The following is a 24,162-nucleotide window of genomic DNA, read 5'->3' as shown; positions in this document are numbered from 1 at the left end:
CGTGTGCGTGGCGATTGGGGTGTTTTTCACCTAGGAACCTATCGTAGAGTCTGTTTCAACGACCGAACACGAATATCGGAGGAACATCTCGACGAAGCAAACTCGAAGGGGTGGGTCGATCAGCCGGCGCGGCGCGGCACCGCGCGGCACGGCGCGGCTTGGCGGAGCGATGGCATCCCGTACGGTGAATCAGAGTATGGGGTGAATTTGATGGAACACCGGTTGCTCGTCTTTAAAGCGAAATTCCCTGCACCGACGGCAGGGTGAGTCACCTTGTGTGTGCAGGGCCAGAACCAATCGTAGGAGCGGCGTTCCTGTTGGAGATGAGGTGCGACTGTTGCTATACGCGGTGTGTGTGGTGGTACAGGTGGGTGGTGGCAGGGCCGTCGCGGAAGGGGGTGCACCGGGGGCTCTCTAGACTAGATCGATAATGCATCTGTTGGCGGGCGTAGTTCCTCTTAGTCAGCGGCGATCGCTCCTGCGGCCAGATATCCTACTACGAACTCGCTTGCTTCTTCGACTTGTGAGTACCATCGCCCTTTCTCCAACAATCACCGTCTTATACTTCGCGTTTACGAATTGCCACAGTTTTTTGCTCCTTTGCGTTCTATCTCGTTGCATTTTCTGTTCTGTTGCAGCACGTTATCGTGTCGTGAGAAAAAGAAAGAAAAAAAAAAGAGAAGTGAAAAGAGAGAATCGATCGCGAGCCGATCGTCACGAAGTCTTATCTCGATGTTTGATCTTTGATGCTTTGAAACAGTTTTTGTTCCTTCTGTAGCAAGCGGATCGTGTATCGTTAACGCATAGGGTCGAAAGCCGATCGTGTTTCACCTACGATCCGATGGTCTTTTAACGTAACCGACGATGCAAGTACCATCGTCGATATATACGTTGCCTGCGCGTATTTAGTTTGTCGCGAGAAAAATTCGAAATTCATTGGAAGATGTAAATAAGTGATTAACGCGTTAAATTGCCAGGTGAATTTTGTATGTTTCGCTGTCAGTGCCGGAGTGTCGCTTATTTCTGTAGGACACGGTACATGCATGTGTACGTAATTAGCATTTTATTAAGAAAAAACGAAAAAACAAAATTATGTAAACGCTTTGTGCTGCATTTATTATCATAACGTTAAGAAATATTACAGAGTTTACAAATACGACTAGTTCTTTTAATTTGAATACTTGGACGCTGCGATTAATTTCCTGTAAACTGTAATCTAAGTATTTCGAAAATAAATGGTCGTGTAGATAAAATTACACAACAATCTATGCGACGTTGATCTTGCAAAGGAACAGATTCCAACAGATTCGTGGTTTCTGATCGATTCGATGATACCAGCGTGAATCAATTTCGATGAATTTTGTCGTTTTTGGTCACCGGTGATCATCGTCTCTTCAACGCGTTAATAAAAAAAAAAAAAAAATTATATTTTTCCGTTTTCGTTAGCCGACCGTCGTTTCGATAGTTCGACTATCCTCGGTTGTTCGAGCTGCGCTTTATCGCTGTGTTAATTTTCTAAGGCCACGACTTCGCCCAAGCGAGTTTATCTCTTCGTACGATGTGTCCAAGTATACTTAGATCGTTAGCTGGTTCAGGATATCGTTTCTTTTGCTACGTTCAGTTGATTCAAATTTACAAACGTTTAAAAATATTAACTGTACGATAGTTACAGGATTAGTACGCGACAGATGCATTTAGAAAACGACATTGACGTAAACTTTCAATTGATTTCGTTCTAATTGTTATTATTAACTGGTTGTTTATCGGTATTAATTGTTCGCAGAGCCTCTTCAGCATGCACTAATCCACGAACCGGATAATGTAGCGGACAGCGAAGATTCCGAAGACGAATGGAACTATTATCGTATTGATCCGAACAAAGAAAAGGATTCCGTAACGCCTGTGGACGAGCCCCAGGAAACGAAAAACGTGGAAGAAACCGACGTACCAGAGTTAGCTGTGGAAGATATCGAGTCGAAAATCCAGTCTGAAGGCATAGAGGAAGATATTAAATGCGAAAGTCCGAAAGAGGAATCGCCTAAGCTTATTAACACAGAGGTATTTTTCAATTTTAATTGAAAATTTGTCATTTCCACTGTGCGTATATTACCTCTACCCTTGTCGATAATAATCCGCCATTTGTTTATTTACGATGCCCAAGCAATCGCTTGGGTCCGATTCGAATCGGTATTTCGTTTGATCCGTTTTATTTCTTTCGTTATATGTTGTTTTATTTTGTCGTTAAATTTAACATTTCGCCGGATCATAATTAACGCGATACTATTACGTTTTAACGGAAAATCATTTTTTGCGTATAGATTAGCACCGAAGATAGAATGGAAGAGAAAGCGATAAAATTGGAGGATCGTTGCGTGAAGGAGCAAGATCAGCCGAAGGACATGGATTTTCAATTGAATCCTGACGCGGCAGAATTCATTCCCATTTCACCGCAGTTTATAGGAACAAGAATGAACCTCGTCGAGGATTATCCTGTTTCTGGCTCACCTTTCAAACAAGTTCCACAGATGGACGACATACAGGTACCCAGTCAGAGCGAATTCGAGAAAGAAGTGTGCCAGCGACCACGAGAAGTCGAGGTCGAGGAGAAAGAGTACCAAAATGGCGATAATGTGTCGTGTCGTACCACCGACTATACAGATTTTATGCCTGATCAACAAAAGGCGACCAGTATATCCGGGAATATGGACGATTCTGAAATATCGTCGACGAAAGCTGAATTTGGAGACGAATCGGCAGTCAGCTTCTTAACAACTAGCGAATTCCACAGAACAGGTATCTCTGCGATAGACGAATCTTTCTCGAGCTCCGACCGCGAGTACGACATCGCTAAAGACCCGATGGCTATGTCCTTCACACCCAGCGACTTCGAAGCGGCGTTCGACAAAAGCGTCGACTTGAATGCCGTTCATAATCTAAGCAACACCGATTTGGAGGATAAGAATGACATTATGGAAAAGGACGAAGAGGAATTCATGACAGAATCACCAAACATGGAAGTTAACTCGAAGAACGTAATAACCACCGGACCCACTACCGAGGAACTGCTAGACGAGAAGCCAGCATTTTCCGACAAGCTTGTTGATGTATTCGCGAATCTGTCTTTGCAACAAGAAAATTGCCAAGATACTTTCATCGAGCACGCGGACGAATCAGAAACCAACAGCGTTGATTTCTTAAATCTGCAATCAGAGTCTTGCCAATTGGAACAAGAAGAAACCGTGAAATACGATCATTCCCCCTTGACCGAGAATTATTCCGCGGAATTCGAGTCGAAAAAAGAACCCGTTTCCATTGATAACGAACAACCATTATCGCCCTCGAGCGCCGACATAGACGAAACCAAGCTCATAGACGAAGCTAGCGAGGACACTGCTGCTCTTGCTGGAAGCGATCTTCAAAAAGATATTTGCTCGAACGAGGCTGATACTCCCTCGTCCTTGTCACCAGTTCCTGATGCGATGGAAAGTGATTCGGTGATAGCAACCACGGAGAACGCACAAGTTGAGTCTTCCACACAGGTTCAATCTTCGTTACACGCGGATGCTCCAGAATTTATACCCGCTCAATACAACTTCCAATCGTATGGTATGGAAAGCAACGAGGTGGTTTCCCAATCGTCTGCCGCGGAAGCGATTGACGTTTGTCAAGTGTCACGTACAGAAGAAACTGCTGATTCTTATCAGGCGTATTCCACAGAAGCTGGTGACGCGTTCGAACTGGTTCAGCAGGATATAGCTTCGAACGTACAGTTCGATGAGAAGGAAATGGACGATTCAGTATGCACGAAATCACCGGTGCAGGGAGTGAATTTATTAGACTTTGCCGAAGAACAGCAGGATGTTTGCGTAAAACATGCTGCCTCCTTGATGACACCATCCCTTTCTCCCCAGGAACTTCAGGAAAACCCCGTTGACGATATCGTTTGTTCTATGGAATGCCCTATCGATATTGGCAAAAAACTAGATGTAACCGAATCGAAAGACGTTACTGTGGAGGATGAAGCGGAGGAAACAACGAACTCGGTAGAGGAACCGATGGAACCAACGATACCGACAGAAACGATGGAAGCGGTAGAGCCAAAGGCGGAGGCAGTTGAAGAATTTACCTTGAATTTGTCCGATTCTATGCAAGAATTCACAGGCTTGGAGAACCAATTGCAACCTACGGAAGAGGAGATTCTTAAATCCGAAGTTGTTAATGATCTTGAGGAAGAAATTATAAAGAAGGAAGAATCGAGAAATGTCACCGCAGAACTAGAAAAACTCACAGAACCTGCAGCCGAAGTAGAATGCATGATACAAGAAAGGCAGGAAATCGAAGATCTTTTGCCGGAAGTTGATAAATCAGAAATCAAAGGTGAGCTAGAAACAGAAATTGAACAATTAAAGTTGGAAGAGCCAAAAGTGGATCAGATAGAAGTTAAAGAGCCAGAAATTAAAGATCCGGAAGTTGAGGAGACAGAAATTAAAGAACCAGAAGTTAAGGAGCCAGAAATTAAAGAACCAGAAGTCAAGATGTCAGAAATTGAAGAGCCGGAATTTAAGGAGTCCGAAATTAAAGAACCAGAAGTTCAAGAATCAGATATTAAAGAACCAGAAGTTCAAGAATTAGAAATTACAGAACCAGAAGTTAATGAAGCAGAAATTAAAGAACCAGAAATTATAGAGTCAGAAATTAAAGAACCAGAAGTTAAGGAGTTAGAACTTAAAGAACCAGATGTTAAAGAATTAGAAATTAAAGAACCAGAAGTTAAAGAAACAGAAATTAAAGAACCAGAAGTTAAAGAAACAGAAATTATGGAGTCTGAAATTAAAGAACAAACAGTTACGGAGTCAGAGATCAAAGAACCAGAAATTACGAAGTCGGAGATCAAAGAACCAGAAATTATGGCGTCAGAGATTAAAGAACCAGAAGTTAAAAAGCCGGAAGACGTTAAGGAACTGGGAGAAGTCAAGGAATTGGAAATAGAAAAGACAGTCCAAGTTGCCGAAAACAAAATCGTCGAAGCAGCTGCAACGGCGGCCGTGACCGCTGCAGCAGTCACAGCGGGTGCAGTTGCAGCACAAAGCAAAACGAAATCAAAGGTATCCGCAGCAAAACCAATGAAGTCTTCTTCGAAGACACCTGCACCGAAATCAGTGCCAACGTCCCCGTCGAAAACTCCAAGTTCCACGACACGTACGCCGACTGCGGCAACGAAAAAGCCACTGACTCCCTCTCGTCCGAAAGATCTAGACGCTCCGAAGAAATCTACGGTTTCAACCGCTGCAACGGCCAGCAAACCATCAGTTTCGAAGACCGCTACAAAGACAACGACATCGACTACTACAACGAAACCAACTAGCAGAACCAACGTCAGCAGTGTCTCTAAACCAAAACCTGTCGCCACGACAGCTTCGCCAAAATCGACTTCCACCGATAAGAAACCTACTGCAAACGGTGACGTGAAACCTTTAAGTAAACCAACCGCGACTAAACCTTCTAGCAAAGCACCGTCCATAACCAAAACCACGCTAGTCAAAACATCCACTACGCGACTGTCCACCGGAACAACGACGAAACCGAAACCAGCATCTGCTGCTACCACCACGACCACCAAATCCAGCACAACTCCAAAATCCAGCAGCACCGCGACCAATGCTTCCAATACTACCACAGCAGCTAGTACGAGACCTAAAACGGCTCCAACCGTCGGAAATGCTATGAAAACTCGCTTAAACACCAGCAAGTCGCCGATAATCGATAAACAGGTTAAAGAAACAGCCAACAAGCAGATTTCCATGGGGCGAACAAGTACCGCTGCTAGCAAGACGACTCGTTTATCTACCAGTGCTTCTACCACGACCACGGTAAAACGTGTATCCTCGACAACGAAAACTACCACGGCTGCGTCACCAACCAAGAAATCTACCACCGTAACGAAAGTTTCCAAAACTTCGTCTGCGGGAAAAACAACCATCGACAAAGGAAAGGTACTACAGAATGGCGTGTCTGAGATAAACGCGTTAATCGATTCGATGATCGATGACGTGCCGAAAAAAGATCTGTCGCCTGTTGTTACTCCGAACGATAACCAGCTGATCATGAGTTCCGATTGAATCTGCGGTAGGCAAGACCGATTTCAATCTTAGTTTTATGTCGATCGTACATCACGCACTGATAAACGTTCTATATTTACCAAAAAAAGAGAAACATCAGAACATCCGCTAAAAAAAAAAAAAAGTAGTTTCTTAGGGAATATATAACGAACCGGAAAAAGTTTTTACTATAATTAGCGTAAACTATAAAATATAATATATTAATGTGTATATGTACCGATGAAGTAATAAGTCTGTTTATCTATATTGGCGGAGAGAGAGAGATTGTGCGAGAGAAAGAGAATGAATGAAAGCGTGAGAGAGTGAGAGAGAAAGAAAGAAAGAGAGAGAGAGAGAGAGCGTGCGAGAAAGGGTGGTGTAAGAGAGAATATATACTAAAAAAAAAAAAGAAAAAGAAAAAATAAAATATATGCTATCGCTTTTGACTGCTTCGATCGTGCTGGAAATGTGATGTCTTGCTGGTAGCAAAAAATATGTAATAAAATCGGAATGCGAGAGAGAGAGAAAGATAGATAGAGAGAGAGAGAAGAAAGAAGAAACGCGAATTAAAAAGCGAGGAAAATATCGAATGTTTTTTTTTTTTTTTTTTTTTTTTTTTGTAAATAAACGGACGCATTTCCGGAAGCGGTCTTTGAGATATTAATTGAAGAGGAATGTCCACTCTTGGTGCTGTAACTGGCCTGTAAACATGACATTACACACGCAGCGCAAGTTCACCAAGTCACCAACAGTTAAAATTCGGAATCCGGAGAGAGTGTTACGTCACGCTTGACCGTACGAGTCGGTTTCTTAACATATTCTTAACGTAAATGACGAAGCTGGACGGTTTTTTATACTTTTTAATTTTATATGTGCATTATACTTGATAATAATTAATCGCCGTACTTTTTATAGAAGAAAACTTACATTACACATACATGTAACACGTATGTACAAATACGTACGCAGAGAAACATATAAACGTAACATATTAACACGAACATATTCACACATTCGAACATACACATACACATGAACACAAAACGTGGACGACAGGTAACATATATTTATTTTTCTTTGTTTGTTCCTATTCCGAAGTTGAGTATATTGCGAGAGAATATTATAAACTTGTCATTCATTACTACTATTCTTATGTATTCTCTATCCATCTATGTACAGCACTTCTATGAGTTAATGTGATATCTATTATATTAAATAAATTCGAACAAATACGAAACGAAAGGACAATTTATGTATGAAAATCAACTATACACATAGCGTGGAAAAATGCGAGCAACGATGAAAGAAGAGGGATTTATTCAAAAGAACGATCGCAATACGAGAAAGAGAATCGATTACCCTGCTAGGACCATTTCGTTGCTCGGTTTTAAAGGTGCGACTGAATTATACATTCAACAGGTATTCGATCTTTATTACCACTAAACCATACGAATAAAGAAGTAAAGAAAATTTTCAATGCTATTTATGACAGTCCCACGGAATTTTTAACTGCCAAAATAACGTTACGGTATAAAACAAAACCCTCATATTCTTTTATTTGTGTTTCTGGTATTATCATCCTTTTTGCTTCTTTCTCTTTTTGTATACAGACTAGTTGTTGGTACCCGGCATTGCTCAGGTCTATTTATTTAGAAATTTATCCCAGAGCCTCTTTATACACTACGTTAATATACAGTGTGTTATACACCGATCCATTATGCCTGTACTCAATATTCGGTCTTATTGCATTGCGGAACATCTTTTATCGACCCATTGCATTCTTATCGACTGATGAAGATGAGTGATCCACGCATCTGTTCTGCGTTTTATTTTACGTCGCCGCTGGCACACACTACCTTTCTTTGAATGGTACATCGGGTTCTATTTTTTAAAGAAAAGGTTTCCCATCATCAGCAGCAGAAGAAAAATGACACCGAAAAGAGAGCGGTATAAATTGCAACTGTAGTGAATCGAAAGCCCCCAAAACTATTCTCAAATTAGAAATACAATCGCAAAGCTTGATCGCGATAGCGTTGATGCTGATGCAACAATCGGCAATAGATACCTAACGATAAGGCCCTCAGGCTTCGAGCATCCCCACCATTGCGTAGGTTGATGAGCCAAACCACTAAAATATATCTACATACGTACATATGCATACAATTGCTATGGAAAGTGAAAAATTCCATCAATAAATTTTATTTTCAGTGAAACGATCGACGTTATATTGTATTGTATCGAGGCTTGTGCCTATCGTACAATCTGTTTTGAATATGGGCACGTTTGATACATTTTGTTTCCAACTTAATTTATTGGTTAAAACTATATCTTAATTTACTACATATCCTCTAGCTCAATTTCTCTCGTTATTCTAAGTCTTATCTGCTAATGCGTTTGTACATATATATGTTTCTATAATGCTATAATGTTGTATGCGAGTATATATATATATATTTCCTTGATTGATAATTCTCCGTTTTTGTGTTAGTATTTGGGTATCTAACCGGATGATTAATGGCTTGTTCAATGAATTATAAAAGATGAACGATTATTCAAGCATGTTCCATACGAAATTACAATTTTGATTTCCCTTCTCGAAAGATGATTACCACTCGAGACTTAGAGTTTGAAACTTCAGAGATATAAGTACAGCCTTGAATCAGTAATTAACTTTCAATGATGACTATATATCAGTTTCGTCTTCTCTTTGACTCTGACTAAACAATCAGAGGTCACGTGATCTTTCGTTCATATAGGATGAATGAGCTTATTCCCATTAAAGAATACGCCAGTCTATATACACATATACACGAGTGTATTACTTTTCACTATTTGAAGGTCAATTTAACTTGTAAGTGCTTCCTCCTGTTTATCGGTGCAAATCACATCTTCGATCATCAACCATATCCTGAGGTGGGCTCACGGTAGAACAGAATCATCGATCCTCTTTCACTAATTTCGTACTATCGGTTATCAATTTTATGTTTCTATTTTCCAAACCCTTATCCGAAAAATATTATATATTATATAATATTAAGCATATTAGTAATAAATAACGGTATTGATATAATTCATTTTTGTTCATGATTGTACACGTTCTTTCTCTCTTCCATCTTTTTTAGTTTCCATCTTTCATTGCTTTTCGGTACTAATATAATTCCGAAACATTTAAATATTCCTTATTTTTAATTGCAATAACTCGGAAATTAAGACTAGAAATTACTTTTTCGCGCTATATACGTACGTAATTACATCTTATTACAAAAATTAATAAAACTATAGCCTATGTACGATTATATGGACTAGCTTGTATAAATTTTTTTTACGGAGAATAATAATATAAATAGCTTTCCAATTGTATGTATGTACATATATTTTCATATACCTCATTGTAAAATTTACTGTTTCAAATTTTAGTTTTTTTATATATCATCTTGATATAAATTTCGTATTTAGCTAATAATCTATTACAATTCAAAAAATTATGCAAGATTTAAATAAAATAAAACAGTTCCTTATTCAGTTCCTATTCCCAAAATAAACAAAACATGTATGTATATTTTTCTAGTTAATAAAAATTAAAATAAGAAAAAATTTTAAACAACAGGATTTTGTTCCAATTTAAAAAATGCTTGATATGAATTATTATAATAAATTATGGTGGCGACAAAGCGAATATACTACAAAAAGCTTGTAAAAAAAAAATAGGGGATTATAAAATAATATGTGAGAAGGAAACAACTCTATTGGACAATAATAACAGCTTTATTTCCTCTCATTTGCAAAAGATTAAAATCACTTTGGTATTTGACGGATTGTTGGATTCATTCCAATTTTTTCACACGTAATCGACATAAGTTTTATAAAAGTACACAATTTGATAAAATGTAACCAATATACCGAATATAAAAGTACATAAATTTTCCTCGTATAAAAGATATTAAAGGTCCAATTGAAATAATTTAATTCACTTGCTACAATATATCAATCACAAAATTCGATTATAACATTGTGTGTGAATTGATACTAAATTTAAACACATTTATTTGAACAAAATATTTAGGTTTATTGTACTGCATATTCTTATATATATTACTTTCCCTCCGTTTTTTTCTATAATATTATTTCTAAAAAATAATTACAATCAGAATACGATGTAATCCTTCATAAATACTAGATTACAAGCTTTTTAAAAAATTAATTAATACATATCTTTAATGTATTAAGAGTACACGGAATTATATATATAAAAAAAAGATAACACGTGTCAACTTTTGTGCAAATTATTATTTCACTCCTATAGTTAAAAATTAAATAACTTATGAATGAACACATTAAAGTGACAACAAAAGTCATGACTAAAATCTCCTCATCTTTCCCAAGTTATTAATTTCATTCTTAATTTGAATTATCCATTGTATAAAGCATATTTAAACATTTTCATTTGATTAAATTAATAATAAACAGTTTTAATGAAATTCGATGACATAGCTCAAAACCAAAGATGTTCCCACTATTTACACGGCCAACATATACATATATATGTATTGCCAACTCTCCATATGCTAAATTTACCTAAACTGATTAGAACACTATCATCTTTAAGTACAAGGCATTCATGTGCAAAAATTTTTACTTAGCCTATAGTTTACATAGGCAAAATAGTAAAGGAATAAATGCCCCAAGAGCTACAAAGACTGGTAACATTACTGAGGAATCATCGATTGAATAAGGATCTGGAGTTCTGGGGCCACTTGTATGTCGACTACGAACTGTAGACTCCTCCTCATCTTCTTGTATATTGTGATATTCTTCCGGTTCTTGAGGAATCGGGCCCAACTGTGGTACATCTAAATAACATTGACATAGTTACAACATTTATTTTAGAAGCTCTTAAATATCACAAATTTAAATAATACCTTCTATATTTCCTTTTACTACAGCAATAGCGTTTATCTTTGGGTTGTCTCTGTAACCCTAGAATTAGTTATTGAAGGTTAATGTACTTATAATTGGATTAAATTGTATAAATGAAAAATAAATATAAGTATAATACTTTTATAAATTCAACTCTAATTTTTCCAGCTAATATATCAGACTCTTCGTCATTGTATATTAACTTCCCAGCTTGAACTTTAAATGGAATATATTCATCATGTGCTACACCACGTCCAACTCTCTCAAAGATATCTAAGTCAGTAACAACAGTATGATCTCCATTTAATACAACATCAAACACCTAAAACATGTTTCAGAAAACAATACTCTGTTAAAATCATATTCAGTAATTAGAAATTATTTAGTATTATATTATAATTACAAAACTAAGTGTTACCTTCATATTAGGAGAGTTGAAATAAACTTCACAGAACTTTAATATCATAACATAATCTCCATCCTCGCTGATTGGAATATCATATCCAAATGTACTATGATGATATCGTTCAGTTTGGTATAAGATCTGATCAACTGCATTTACTCGTCCAATAATTAACTGCTTGCCATAATCGGATCCTGTTCCAACTTTACTCATTAAAGGATCTTTGGTATAACGAATTCCATAACTATCAGTATGTGCTTCTCCACCAGCATTTATTGCATATATTACTTCTAAACTTTGCAAACTTTGTACACAAAGGACAAATAATAACGTTGATATTGTCAGAAAGTATACTTCCCATAACACAGCCATTTTTATTTATTAAATAATAATGTTCAACTGTCTCTGTGCAAAAATATAATCATAACTTCTTAAAATGATCCCTAACCGGCAAATGAGGTTATATCTAAAATAGTGATATATTTAAAGCTAGCAACATGTTTATATTATACATAAAGGAATGTTTATATCATTCGATTGAATGAAATTCTGTATTGAGAAAAATCAAAGTATTACACTCTATCTGTTTTGTCAACAAATATCATTACTATTAGGTCACGAATTATGTATATGTTTCTAACCATGTATTGACATAGTCACGTTAGTTTACGTGGCTGGTGAACACATTGTTAGGTGCGCATATAAAACTGCCTTTAGTGATATGCTACAAAATATAATGTTTCATATCAATAAAGATTTAATCTTCACAAAATATACATCAAACTTTTATATTTATTTAAAGGAAGACAATTTATCTGGTATAAATACATATTATTACAATTTTTCTTAAATAGTTCTTGATACATATTCTACAAATCATCATCCTCTATAGAAACTTGGACGCCTTGTATATAAATTTCATTTAAATACTTTTGTATCTTCTATATTTATAACGTAGTACTAATCATATAAATCAATTATTCGTTTCTTCTGTGAATTTATTGGAGGTCAAATTGTTTATCTTGTTATGAATATTATCAATGTTTTCTATGAAACTATTAGTAAGAATTCTACCACGCAGTATACTTTCAAATAATGATTTCGTTTGTGATAAAATGTGCAAACTTTTTTATTGATATATGAATACTAACGAAACATGTTCCATACCACGTTTGATACTTATATGTACCTATGTAATTTACCTATGTTAAATTACAAAGAGAGGAAGTTTATACGTAGGTATGTGTCTGTGTCCAACGTTATCTCAGAAACTATTCAATCGACTTGGATAATTCTTTCATTGTTGGAAAATACACAAAATTTGCTCCAGATAAACATAAGCTATATTTTATTACGCTTACTTCTCAGGGAACGGAAAAATGAGCATAATGCGATCGGATTAAATCGAAATCAGATTAAAGCAGCTTGGTTTTCACTGCACGATTGCGCTTTGTTCCACCGACTGTTGATAGTTACTTCCTACAAATATTTCTCGAATACTATTTACTATATCGATTTCTATTACAAATGATAGTAAGCTTAGAATCGCGAAATTAAATTCATATCAGTTCCCCTCAGTTTTATGCGGATGAAATAGCGAGCAACAATTAATATTTTTATAACCGTGGTATGAGAAAAGACACGAAGAAATATGTACTATCAGGTACTATTGTACTATGCTCTGATCAGAGACTGACAAGAGTAGGGAGATTGCCGATGCATATGAGAAAAATTCTGTCAGAAGTAGGCTCCACTTATTTCCGACTCTGTCACAGTCGAACGGTCGAACGAAATTCATATTTCTTCCTCCGGTATGTTTAGTGGGAGAAACGTGTAGGTACTTGGATATATGTATGATCGTGGGTTTATTATTATTATTATTAATTACGTTACAGGCCGGTAGTATCGTGAACAGTATTGAACTTTGCTATTTTCCACAACAAATAATATTTTTAATGTCATTATATTGATAAAAATGACACGAGTAACATTTTTACATCCGGATCTTGGCATAGGAGGAGCAGAAAGATTGGTAGTTGATGCTGCATTATCTTTAAAAAAACAAGGTTATGAGGTTAATTTCGTGACAACTCATCACGATTCGGAACATTGTTTCTCTGAAACAAAAGATGGAACAATTCCTGTCACGGTTGTTGGAAGTTGGTTGCCCAGGCATATCTTGGGTAGATTCTTTGCACTTTTTGCTTATATTCGTATGGTGAGCTCATTTCTTAAGAAATAAGACATATGTGTAAAGATGATTTCTACATACTATGTTCTATTTTTTTCTAGATATATGCAGCTAGCTACATCGTTTTCTGTGAAAATCGACCAGACATTGTATTTTGTGATCTAGTTTCTGCATGCATCCCTATTCTTCGGTTACGAATTCCATACATAATTTTTTATTGTCATTATCCAGATCAATTACTTTCACGGCCAGAGGGTCTTAGTAAACGATTGTATCGTGTACCCCTTAATTATCTGGAAGAAATAACAACTGGAATGGCACATAAAATATTTGTAAATAGTCTATATACACGTTCAGTGTTTAAGGACACTTTTAAGAGATTAACTATTGAACCTGAGGTTTTATATCCCTCTATCAATACAGACTATTTTGATAAAGCTCGAATAATACCTTTAGAAAGAGTACTTGATAAAAGGTTACCACCAAATAGTACTATATTACTATCTATCAACAGATATGAACGTAAAAAAAATTTGGGGCTAGCAATAGAAGCACTAGCAGAGCTCAAAAAGTACTTAAAAGAAGAAGAATACAAAAAAGTATATTTAATTATGGCTGGTGGATATGATAAAAGAGTTGAAGAAAATGTAGAACATTATTTGGAATTAATAGGTCTTGCTGATGAGCTAAATGTTACAGATAAAATAATATTTCTTCGTTCTCCTTCAGATATTGATAAAGTATCTATTTTATATCACTGTATGGTTTTATTATATACGCCTCCAAATGAACATTTTGGTATTGTACCACTTGAAGCAATGTACATGAGTAAACCAGTAATTGCACATAATTCTGGTGGTCCAAAAGAATCTGTTGTTCCTGGAATTACTGGATTTTTGGTTGATTTATCTGGTGATGCATTTGCTCTGAAAATAGCTGATTTAATTAAAAATCCAGAATATGTTCAGCAATTTGGTGATGCAGGCAAAGTTAGATTTACGGAAACTTTCAGTTCTGCTGCATTTAGTGCTCAATTGAACAAAACAATTGAAGACTTAATTGACAATAAGAAAGTAAAGTAAAATTGTAATTATTGAACTTTTATACATAGCAGATAAAAATTTAAATTGTTACAATTTTACTATATATTCTTTATGACGTAAATTAATGAGAAAATATTAACAAAGAAATGAGAATCATATTATACGACTTTAAATTTCTTAGTAAAATATATTGATTGTATCAATCGCAATATTTTCTTAATTACCAAATGTTTAATATATAAATTATAATTTACTACATTATTTGCTAATATAATCATTGTCTTATTTTGTGAAATCACAAAAAAGTTATGTTCCTTGTTTTCGTATTATTCACTTTTTAAAATATTTTAAAATATTAATTTTCATTTTAAAATATTGTAGACTTAAGCTTAATTAATATTTTTATTTATTATATATGCAGAATTATAAATCTTTTTTATTTATTATCTATATTTATTGTGTACACAATTTATATTAAATTTGGAAAAACAGCAGCAATGATCTAGAGCAGATATAAAAACCGTTTATATATACATATAAATAAATTGCCTATTAGATTTATAGCAGGATATAAATTGAAAAATTGCTCAATATATTGACTATTATGTAATTTTAAATTAAATAATTATAAGTTTCAGAATGTTATTTAACATGAATGTTTCAACAAAACTGCAATATATTATATAATTTTCAACATAATAATCAGTACATTAATTTCATGTTATTATATTTTTTAAGATGTATTTATTAGGTAAAGTCTTAAAATAAGAAGTTAGTCCATTAATTGTAAACTATCAAGTTTTTCACTGGAATAAAAACCTGCTTTAACTTGTCTTCCACCAAAAAAGCGTCCATTTAAATCAACCACAGCTTTAATAGCACTTTCTATTCTCTTAAATTCCACGAAAATTCTAACAGCTTCTTCTGGAGCAGCTTCTGTTACTTCATGGATAATAACACGCGCTACATCGCCATACTTCGTATTACATTCGTCTTTGACTTCAGGTTCAAGATCATCATCCACTTCTCCGGGACCAACCATATTACGTAATAATACAACCTAATTAATAATATATTTTGTAATAGAAAATGTTTTAACATATGTATTGTGTTCCTTTTCATGTATATTTTACGAAAAATATATTTACTTTTCTATACTTTATGCACAAACTTATGTAAAAATTAAAAACTTCATGAGAATTATAACTTCACGAAGTAAAAATATTATTATTATTAAACTTGAATCTCAAATACTATACTCAAATACTAATACTACAAGACTCCAATGAAATTAATTTTTTTCTTACCTTACTCGGACATTTCATTATTTCAGTAATGCTAGGTTCTTCCGAAGGTTGTAAAGGTGCGACCTGCTGTTGTGTTGGAGGTGGAGAAACAGCAACAGGTGGTGGTGGTGGCATAAGTTGTTCTCTTTCTCCAACAATTCTTCCACCTCGTTTACTAGTTTTTTCTACTTGTAAAGCAACAGACATTCCTTGTTCCTTTTTACCAAGTCCTTGTCCTTCTTTGAAACCATATTTAGCCATTATTTTTGCTGCTACTGATGATGTAGCATAACCTATACTAGTTGGTGGTCTTGGTGTTGGAGGTGGAAGCTCAGAAGATTCTTGTAGGGAAGGTGGTGGTGCTATAGCTGCTCCCCCGGCAATACCTCTTGATGTAGGAGTTCTTTCCTCATCTCTTTCAGGGGGAATCATTGTAGTATTCCCAGAGGAAGCCTGAATCAAATATGCACATTATTTGCAAAAATATATGAACCACACATTCTATTTTTCTCAATTATATATATAGTGAACTTAATATATTACCTGTGTATCTTCGAAACGCGAACTGTCTCGTCTACGTTTACGCATTTCAGTCTCTTGATCGTGTTCTCTATCACGTAAATCTCTTAGTTCCTTAACAACTTTATCATATTCATTAGGCCACATAGGATCATATTCATTTATTACATTCCAATCAAATTCACCTCCTACTCCAATACTGCTAACAGTACCAGAAGAGAGTGGATTATTATGTGGCCCATCATCTTCTCTTTCTGTGTTCCGATTGGCTTTTGACTTTAAATCTATCACAGGTGCTAATACTGCTGTTGCTTTTCTATATTGTTCGCGTTTTGGCTAGAAATATGGTACAGCAATAATATTAAATACCACTATCATCCAGTCATTGTTATAGAAGATCACATACCTGTGTAGTGGCAGCCTTTTTTAATTGTAGTTGAGATTGTAATAATTTGATACTAGATGACCATCCAACTACTTTTTCCGACGTTCTGTGTTTGTCAAAATCGTCGTATAGAGACATCGTCTTTAATTTAATTTTTATATATTACGAATGTATTTATTAAAACATACTACACTTAACCTTAAATTATCAAGTATTACTGAAATACTAACAAACGATTGCGTACCAAACAAATACAATTTGAAACAGCTTTAATATGTATATTATTTAATTCTGCAATTAAAATTGAAAACACTGTTTAATTATAAAGTTGTACAAATTCAACATCTTTCAAATATTTTAATATTTCACATAGTGGATATGCTTACTTCTCCTAGTACATAGATATGTATGCGAAGTCAGAATAAACGATTTTTAAGAAAAAATATCTTATACGATTTTTATTTCCAAAGTTATTATTAAAGCTTAATAATTCATATCACCTTCGCGAATCTCATGCAATTGTTTACTAGGAATATATGTACAAATACAATCAAACTTCAAGAGAGAGTTGACAAAAAATAAAAATGAGATAAAGCCGAAAAATTGTAGGTTATATTTGTAGATTATTATCATACATTAAAAAATTTAGGATCTAAAAAGTAGAGTAAACAAGGCAACGATATGAATATATGCATATCCAATATACAAATGTTGGTAATAATTTAATATATATTTGTTAGAAACATTAATTGTTTTAAATGATACGAATGAACTTTTAAATTGATTTTTTCAAAGTAAATGAGTATCAATATTGAAGTATAGTGTTATAACTTTTTACAGATACTCATTTTATAAATAAAATTACTATGAAACAATTACATTGAACATTATTTATCATTTATAAACATAGTTTTCGTAAATAATAATTTGTCTTATTTAATAATGGCTTATATAAGTAAATATACCATAATATGTAATAAAAAATACGTTTTACATATTGTATTTTCATAACATTCTAATTTTTATTGTATAAACAAATTTACTTTTAAATATGTAATATTTAGGATAATATATATTTATTGCTTATAGTTAACAATTATCAATATTATATTTTTTAACAAGTTTTATATAAACATTACATAAAGAGACATTTATTAGAGACAATTATTAGAAAATGTCTTAATATATTCTTAAAATTTTGTATTTATGTTTCTTCATTACTCCATGTGCATATTGTAAAATGTGAAATTTATAAATCACGTCTTCCAATAAGCGACGGATATATAATGATCGTCATATATATATATCAAATATATATAAAACATTGTTTGTTTAATACATACAAATTATTATCTGCCTTTATTACAGATCACTTATTTTTTACTTGATATACTACCAACGATATCAAAACTACAATTCTATTTTTAAAATCAATTTTATTTTATCATTTTTGAATAAGACGTAGAGGTTCGCATTTTGTATGAAATCTTTTCAAATTGAATGTAATTTCGATGTATTCCAGCTGCATTAGGTGATTGGTTGAAATAAGTTATCAACGCAATTTCGAAGATATTGAACCAATAGATGTCGAGGTTGATCACCAGCGATATTCTGTAAATCATATTTGCCTTCTTCAATTTTGTCGGTGATCGATGTTTACACGAAAAACTATATATTTTAATAAATAATTAACGCATTATGCGATAACTAAAATGATAATTTCGGTAAAAATATTAATAAATAAATAATTTTGTTGTTCAACTTGGTTACGATAGCCGCAGTAGGGGAAGTGGCGTTCATTGTTGCAACCATAGATATAAGAAGTATAGATCGCGGATAGTGTGTGAAGAAAATGAGCCTTGTTGAAAAAGAGATAGAAATAAATTGCAAAGTCAACCTTTCTTTTTCTATAGGCGGAGCAAATATCCGTTAGAAAGAGAAAGAGAGAGTACGTTAAATATCTCTATCTCTTATTCAACGAGGATCATGTTCTTTATTTGGTACCAGTGGTCTATGTTTCTTATGTCTATGGTTGCAACAGAGTTTGGCGGGCAACGTAGCTACGATTGGCTGGCTGATCTTCCTTCCCGTAGTCAATGGTCGCCGCAGTCATTCGGCTGAGTATCGGTTCGAGTTTTCCCAGGAAAACAGTACTTCCCGCGGACCCATTGTTCCTGACGTGTCGGTAAAGACCAACGAAAGGAGGATTTATTGTGCGATTCCATCAAGCACCGGAGGTAAGTCGCTATGTTGTCGCTAAAGAATAATAATATATGTCGCGATAGCGGGTCCGCGGTTCTTTCTCTGTGATTCCACACGTGGTCCTCGACTTCGTTTGTTCAATTCCTCGTTCTACTAGTAAATGAGGATTTTATTTCGTTTCGCCGCATCACGGAGAAAATTTCTTTCCATCGTACGATACGGCGAGTTTTGTGCACGATCGTATATGTATACCTCGCCCTCGACGATCTTTTCTTTGGCCAGGCAAAAAAAGCGCAGTACGGCGTCAGTCTCGGATGCCATCTTCGCGCCGTGGCGTACTTGCGTACCACCACTGCAAAGTGGGGGCAAGAGAGCCACGTTGTACGATAGACGGTGATTTCTCAGGGTTTTGTACATAATGATTTGAATATTATTTTTCTGGTAGAATGTTGTCGTGCTACATAGTATTTTTTAAATAAGGAAACTGCTTCCGCGTGCACGACGCTTCCCTCAAACACGTGCATTCTACGTACTCGTACCTAGGATGGATTGGATACACGATGCCATTTTATATTGTTATTTAAAATAGCTTATTGTATTTTTCCGAATATTTTGCCAATTGTATATTATAATTTTCCTAATATTTCGAGATTTATGATAAAGAGTGCATATTTTTGAAATATTTCTTCATTTTTTTCGCCTTTTTCTCTTTTATAACTTTTTTTTAGCAATCTGGTACAGATTTAGTATCTTGTTTTTCCCATTCTATTCTTCATTTCGTACCATATAATATTTGGAAGATATGTATATCAATATATTGTCCAATTAGTATATACTTTTGCATTATAGATGTTTATTAGATCATTAGTGAATATGTAATAATTTAAAGTCTTTAACAAAGTTTTAAACTATATTCCACAACTATTTTAATATGATATTTTAATATTTTATTTATTGTAATATTTTAGCATTATGTTGGACTGGGTAATATGTTTTAATTTAAATACCAACATAATTTTCTCATATATGTGTGTGGCCATCTCATATCTATATATGTAATGTAATTTATATATCACTTAAAATTGAATTTACTATTAATGTATTAAAAAAAATGTTAGTATATCAATACATATGCATGTGTGTATGTTAATATATTGTTTAATTTTTGTTGTAGATTTATAAAAAATGAGTTCAAGTGCTTGTTATAAATGTAACCGAATGGGTCACTATGCACGGGAGTGTCCACAAGGTGGTGGAGGTGGAGGTAGAGGTGACCGTGGCCGTGATCGAGAAGGTGGCTTTGCCCGTGGTCGTGACAAGTGCTACAAGTGTAACCAATTTGGACACTTTGCACGCGAATGTAAAGAAGATCAAGACCTTTGCTACCGTTGCCAAGGTGTAGGGCACATTGCAAAAGACTGTCAACAGGTTAATATAATTTTCCAAATTTTATCTTCCTTTTCATATGTTTATGTTACTATATCAATTTTTAGCATCACATTTGTTTATTTTACGTATATTAATATATTGCAAGATTTCATGCAGTATATTAACGATAAAATAATGTTGTAACCTAGAATGCTTTTAACAGGGGCCTGAAATGAGCTGTTATAACTGCAACAAGACTGGTCATATGGCACGTAGCTGCCCTGAAGGTGGTAATGATTCTGGACGTTTTGGAATGCAAAGTTGCTATAATTGTAATAAAACAGGTCATTTTGCTCGTAACTGCACTGAAGTCGGAGGAAAAGCATGCTATACTTGTGGCAAGCCTGGTCATTTAAGCCGTGAATGTGATCAGGATGACAGAAAGTAGGAGATAACCGGAATCCGTGCCGCTCGCTTAACGATAAGCCGTTTACCGTCGCGCGCGCTACTACCGGGGATTGTAGCTAGGTAGGGATGTGCGAACGTATGTCTCGTTGATGCGTATAATTGCTAAAAATGAGTTTTGTCATAGTCGTTCGAATTTCCATCTCTCCATGCCCAACTCCCGGAAGCCCATTTTATTCCTAGTTTCCCTCCCCTTCTACATGTCGTTGTTCTCTTCGCAAGGGTTTTTTCTTATGATGTCTCTGTTTTTTTTTTATTTTTTTTATTTTATTGCTGTTACATTACACTATACATGCGTGCGCGCGCACAAAGTACATTTACACATAGAACACATCCAGCATTACATGAATACACACTATACGATGTAATAATATTATAAACATTCGATTGAATTAGAGTAGAGACATGAATCCTCTGTCCCCTGACCTTCAAACTATCTCGTACGCGTATTATTTTGTGATGCAAGATGTATGGACTCTTAATATATTTCATAAAAGAAATTTTACAAGTGCAGCATTTATGACATATTTTGTCAGCTTTAGCTGATGGAATTTGAGATATTTGTTGGTAATTCATATTGAGGGAGGAAATATTATCAATCCATTGAATTATAAATGGATAGCCGTTTGACATAAGAAAGGGATATATAATGACTATGAAAAAAATTGTAATAAATCAAATTTATGTTCCTTTCTCACATCCACGCATCTTGTATCCGGTCCTCCCTCTCGAACTCTCTAGCAACTCGAGTTAAGAAGAAAAAAAAGTTCAGAAGTAATGGGAAAGGAAGTGAACATGCCGGCCCTGAATACATATAAGTAAGGTTTAGTAACGCCAATTTTTAATGTGTAAGGATGTAATGAGGATCGTTGAACTATTATTTTATAACAGACCTAGTTTCAGACATCAGCAAAAGTTGCACAATTGTAAGATTGTCAGTGTTTACGAGTTTATATACAGTTATACTTGAAGTATCATCTTAGAGTGTCATAAACCAGGGCAAAATATATATGCTTCATATGTCAGATTCTTTAAGCGAAAATGAATGCAATTACCTCGGTATGGTCGTCAATGATCATCACAACGTATATATGTATGTATACATATAAACACAGAGGTCTATACAAGTTTGCACATTTTGTATGTACAATCATAATTGTTATGCAGGTGGTCACCATTGTTCATATTGTCAGTGATTGTTATGAACTTTCAAAGGATGCAGTTGCACTTTGCCTTAGTATATCCTTACATATGGTGAAATATTTCGTTACTAGGTATATGTATATATATATATATGCGCATATGTGTATACATATATACATACATATGTGCCAGGAGCTGTATTTTGTACTGTAAAAAGCTAGATATACTCTGGTCGTTGCTGGTGACTAATTCCGATGATTCTCTTATTTATACATCACAGAAAAACAGGAACAAATTATATTTTCATGTATAAAGTATTAAATTAATCTTTTTTATAAGTTGTAGAACGAAATTTTATAGATACAATTTGTCTAGTAATTTTTTTTCTTGTCGAGCACATTTACTGAAAATCATGAGGTGATAAAAAAGAAAAGAAAAGAAAAGAAAATGTTGCGGATTTGGAAATATCTTTCCGAACATGGTACTAGCAGACTATTATGTTATTACAAGTACAAAGTATGCAAGATTTTTTCTAAAAAAAGAAAAATGAAAAAAGAAAGAAGGTGTTAAAGAAAATGAACGTGTCTAATGACAAACGAAATAGACTGCAGTTAAATTCGAGAACGGTGATGCCGTGTTTATAAATGCGAGCAGTGTTGTTGGGATATATAAATTGATTAAATCCCTAATATTTTGATTGAAAATCGTTCTACCGAACGAACGGTTCAATTTAAATTAAGATCGTTCACGGATCTATGTTTAGTCTAGGTAGATTTGGCGTGAACATGTCGTGCACGCGTCCGTTCATGCAGCCGTACAACTTTTAATGGATATTCTTTTTAAAATTATTCAGTAGATGATGACCACGAATGGCCACGTGCACTACGTGTATACAGGAAAATTGATGCTTTTACCAGCAGCGACAATGTGTATTAATGTTCAGAAGCCAGGCGTGCCTGACTTGGTGGAACTAAAGAAAAGCGCCTTGTGCGTTGTGTATCGCGTAGTAGAGGTGTCCTGCAACATTTTATACACTTAACTGTTCGGGACTTAAGCCGATCTCATACATGATTTTGGTAGTTGTAATCAGTGCACTAGTGCGTCTGACGAGATTTGGAGGATCAAAAAAATTATATTTCGCTAATGGACCGTAATGGATCTTTGGTGCTTTCATTGGATAAATGAGTTGTAAAGGGACGACCGAGTAAAAATCCGTGTAAGAAAGTAATTTTGTTCTTTGTTTCTGTAACCAATGTTATGCGATTTCAATGTGTATATGCACACGGATATATAATATATATATAATATATATATATATATTATATATAATATATATATAATATATCGTGCAAGAAGAAAAATAGAGACAAAAAGAAAAACTACCGATGTCTTACTATGTAGGATGTCGATGAAAGGGAAAGCACACTTTGAAGATATACGATTTAGATGTGGGGTTCATTGGTGGCACCGGAGGTTCAGACGAGCATTAAAAACGAGTGCGAATAGGGCACCTGCGCTTTTGTCTCTGCTACAAGACTTACGTACGAATATTGTAAAGAATACGACTGTTACAGTGTATGAACTAATTCGATCCGTGTACGGCCGAATCACGGCTCGACTTATATTAATCTATTAATACTTAAAGGAAGAAGATGAAGAAGAGGATGAAGAGGAAGAAAAAAAATAAGCTGCAAAGTAATAAAGGATTGCGGAGTATTTGAAGTTATGTTTTTAAACTGAATTTTTGAAATAGAATGTGTACGGAGAGGCAAAGACGAGATCTTGTTTTTCTTTTCTGTTCCCTATATAATGCTTATCATATGATTCCACTTACCCATTATTTCGAGGGGTATTGTTACATCTACGACTAAGAAAGTGTAGTACGATATATGGACATATGTACTTCATGTACTATTTATGTTTCGGTTGAAAGACGAGATCACTTATTAATAAAATGTAAATCTATAATTTTCCTTTTCAGTTCGTTAATCCTTTGTGTATATTACTAAGCAAAATTTTTTTAAGCGTTTTATATCTTTTTGTTAACTTGTACATAGAAGTACTGCAAGTGTCGTAATGTTCAAATTCTCTTGCATAATTTATCAGCATGATAAATATCCAATTTATAATTTTGCATCGAGT

At 34.6% G+C, this 24,162-nt stretch overlaps 5 protein-coding genes across 12 annotated transcripts in view; 3 read left to right on the top strand and 2 right to left on the bottom strand.

The window, feature by feature from the left end:
- Positions 1 to 7,568, top strand: part of LOC122570985 (mucin-17-like) — a 63,700-nt gene extending 56,132 nt beyond the window's left edge. For both annotated transcript variants that reach the window (XM_043734092.1, XM_043734091.1), the window contains 2 exons: positions 1,784 to 2,058; positions 2,319 to 7,568. In XM_043734092.1, coding sequence (XP_043590027.1) covers positions 1,784 to 2,058; positions 2,319 to 6,119 — 4,076 coding nt within the window. In that variant the 3' untranslated portion in view covers positions 6,120 to 7,568. The remainder of the gene's footprint in view (positions 1 to 1,783; positions 2,059 to 2,318) is intronic.
- A 2,276-nt stretch (positions 7,569 to 9,844) lies between these two features.
- LOC122570989 (malectin-A) lies at positions 9,845 to 12,185 on the bottom strand. The gene is made up of 4 exons (XM_043734101.1): positions 11,434 to 12,185; positions 11,155 to 11,337; positions 11,018 to 11,075; positions 9,845 to 10,948 (listed from the first exon to the last, which is right to left on the bottom strand). Exons 1-4 carry the CDS (start codon positions 11,788 to 11,790, stop codon positions 10,740 to 10,742), a joined length of 807 nt encoding a protein of 268 aa, XP_043590036.1. The 5' UTR covers positions 11,791 to 12,185; the 3' UTR covers positions 9,845 to 10,739.
- Positions 12,186 to 12,263: 78 nt separating this feature from the next.
- Positions 12,264 to 15,235, top strand: LOC122570986 (alpha-1,3/1,6-mannosyltransferase ALG2). 2 transcript variants are annotated; one of them, XM_043734094.1, is made up of 3 exons: positions 12,264 to 13,229; positions 13,314 to 13,636; positions 13,711 to 15,235. In XM_043734094.1, the coding sequence occupies exons 2-3, from the start codon at positions 13,394 to 13,396 to the stop codon at positions 14,689 to 14,691; spliced, it is 1,224 nt and encodes a 407-aa protein (XP_043590029.1). In that variant the 5' UTR covers positions 12,264 to 13,229; positions 13,314 to 13,393; the 3' UTR covers positions 14,692 to 15,235. The 2 variants fall into 2 exon arrangements, with proteins under 2 accessions (XP_043590029.1, XP_043590030.1); XM_043734095.1 differs by having other exon boundaries at positions 12,264 to 13,251.
- A 138-nt stretch (positions 15,236 to 15,373) lies between these two features.
- On the bottom strand, positions 15,374 to 17,521 carry LOC122570987 (splicing factor 45). Of its 5 annotated transcripts, none has more exons than XM_043734098.1 (6): positions 17,229 to 17,521; positions 17,073 to 17,133; positions 16,864 to 16,983; positions 16,482 to 16,793; positions 15,960 to 16,391; positions 15,374 to 15,712 (listed from the first exon to the last, which is right to left on the bottom strand). In XM_043734098.1, the coding sequence occupies exons 3-6, from the start codon at positions 16,978 to 16,980 to the stop codon at positions 15,425 to 15,427; spliced, it is 1,149 nt and encodes a 382-aa protein (XP_043590033.1). In that variant the 5' UTR covers positions 16,981 to 16,983; positions 17,073 to 17,133; positions 17,229 to 17,521; the 3' UTR covers positions 15,374 to 15,424. The 5 variants fall into 5 exon arrangements, with proteins under 5 accessions (XP_043590033.1, XP_043590034.1, XP_043590031.1 ...); XM_043734099.1 differs by having other exon boundaries at positions 17,087 to 17,133; XM_043734096.1 differs by having other exon boundaries at positions 16,864 to 17,133; positions 17,229 to 17,519.
- A 1,388-nt stretch (positions 17,522 to 18,909) lies between these two features.
- On the top strand, positions 18,910 to 23,798 carry LOC122570666 (CCHC-type zinc finger protein CG3800). Of its 2 annotated transcripts, none has more exons than XM_043733272.1 (3): positions 18,910 to 19,079; positions 20,219 to 20,472; positions 20,636 to 23,798. In XM_043733272.1, exons 2-3 carry the CDS (start codon positions 20,230 to 20,232, stop codon positions 20,858 to 20,860), a joined length of 468 nt encoding a protein of 155 aa, XP_043589207.1. In that variant the 5' UTR covers positions 18,910 to 19,079; positions 20,219 to 20,229; the 3' UTR covers positions 20,861 to 23,798. The 2 variants fall into 2 exon arrangements, with proteins under 2 accessions (XP_043589207.1, XP_043589208.1); XM_043733273.1 differs by lacking the exon at positions 18,910 to 19,079 and adding an exon at positions 19,308 to 19,437.
- Positions 23,799 to 24,162: the final 364 nt, after the last annotated feature.

The sequence above is a fragment of the Bombus pyrosoma genome, linkage group LG9 (assembly GCF_014825855.1).
Source record: "Bombus pyrosoma isolate SC7728 linkage group LG9, ASM1482585v1, whole genome shotgun sequence".
Lineage (NCBI taxonomy): Eukaryota > Metazoa > Arthropoda > Insecta > Hymenoptera > Apidae > Bombus > Bombus pyrosoma.
The sequence above is the reverse complement of the archived record's forward strand: the minus strand, read 5'-3'. Positions and strand labels throughout refer to the sequence as shown.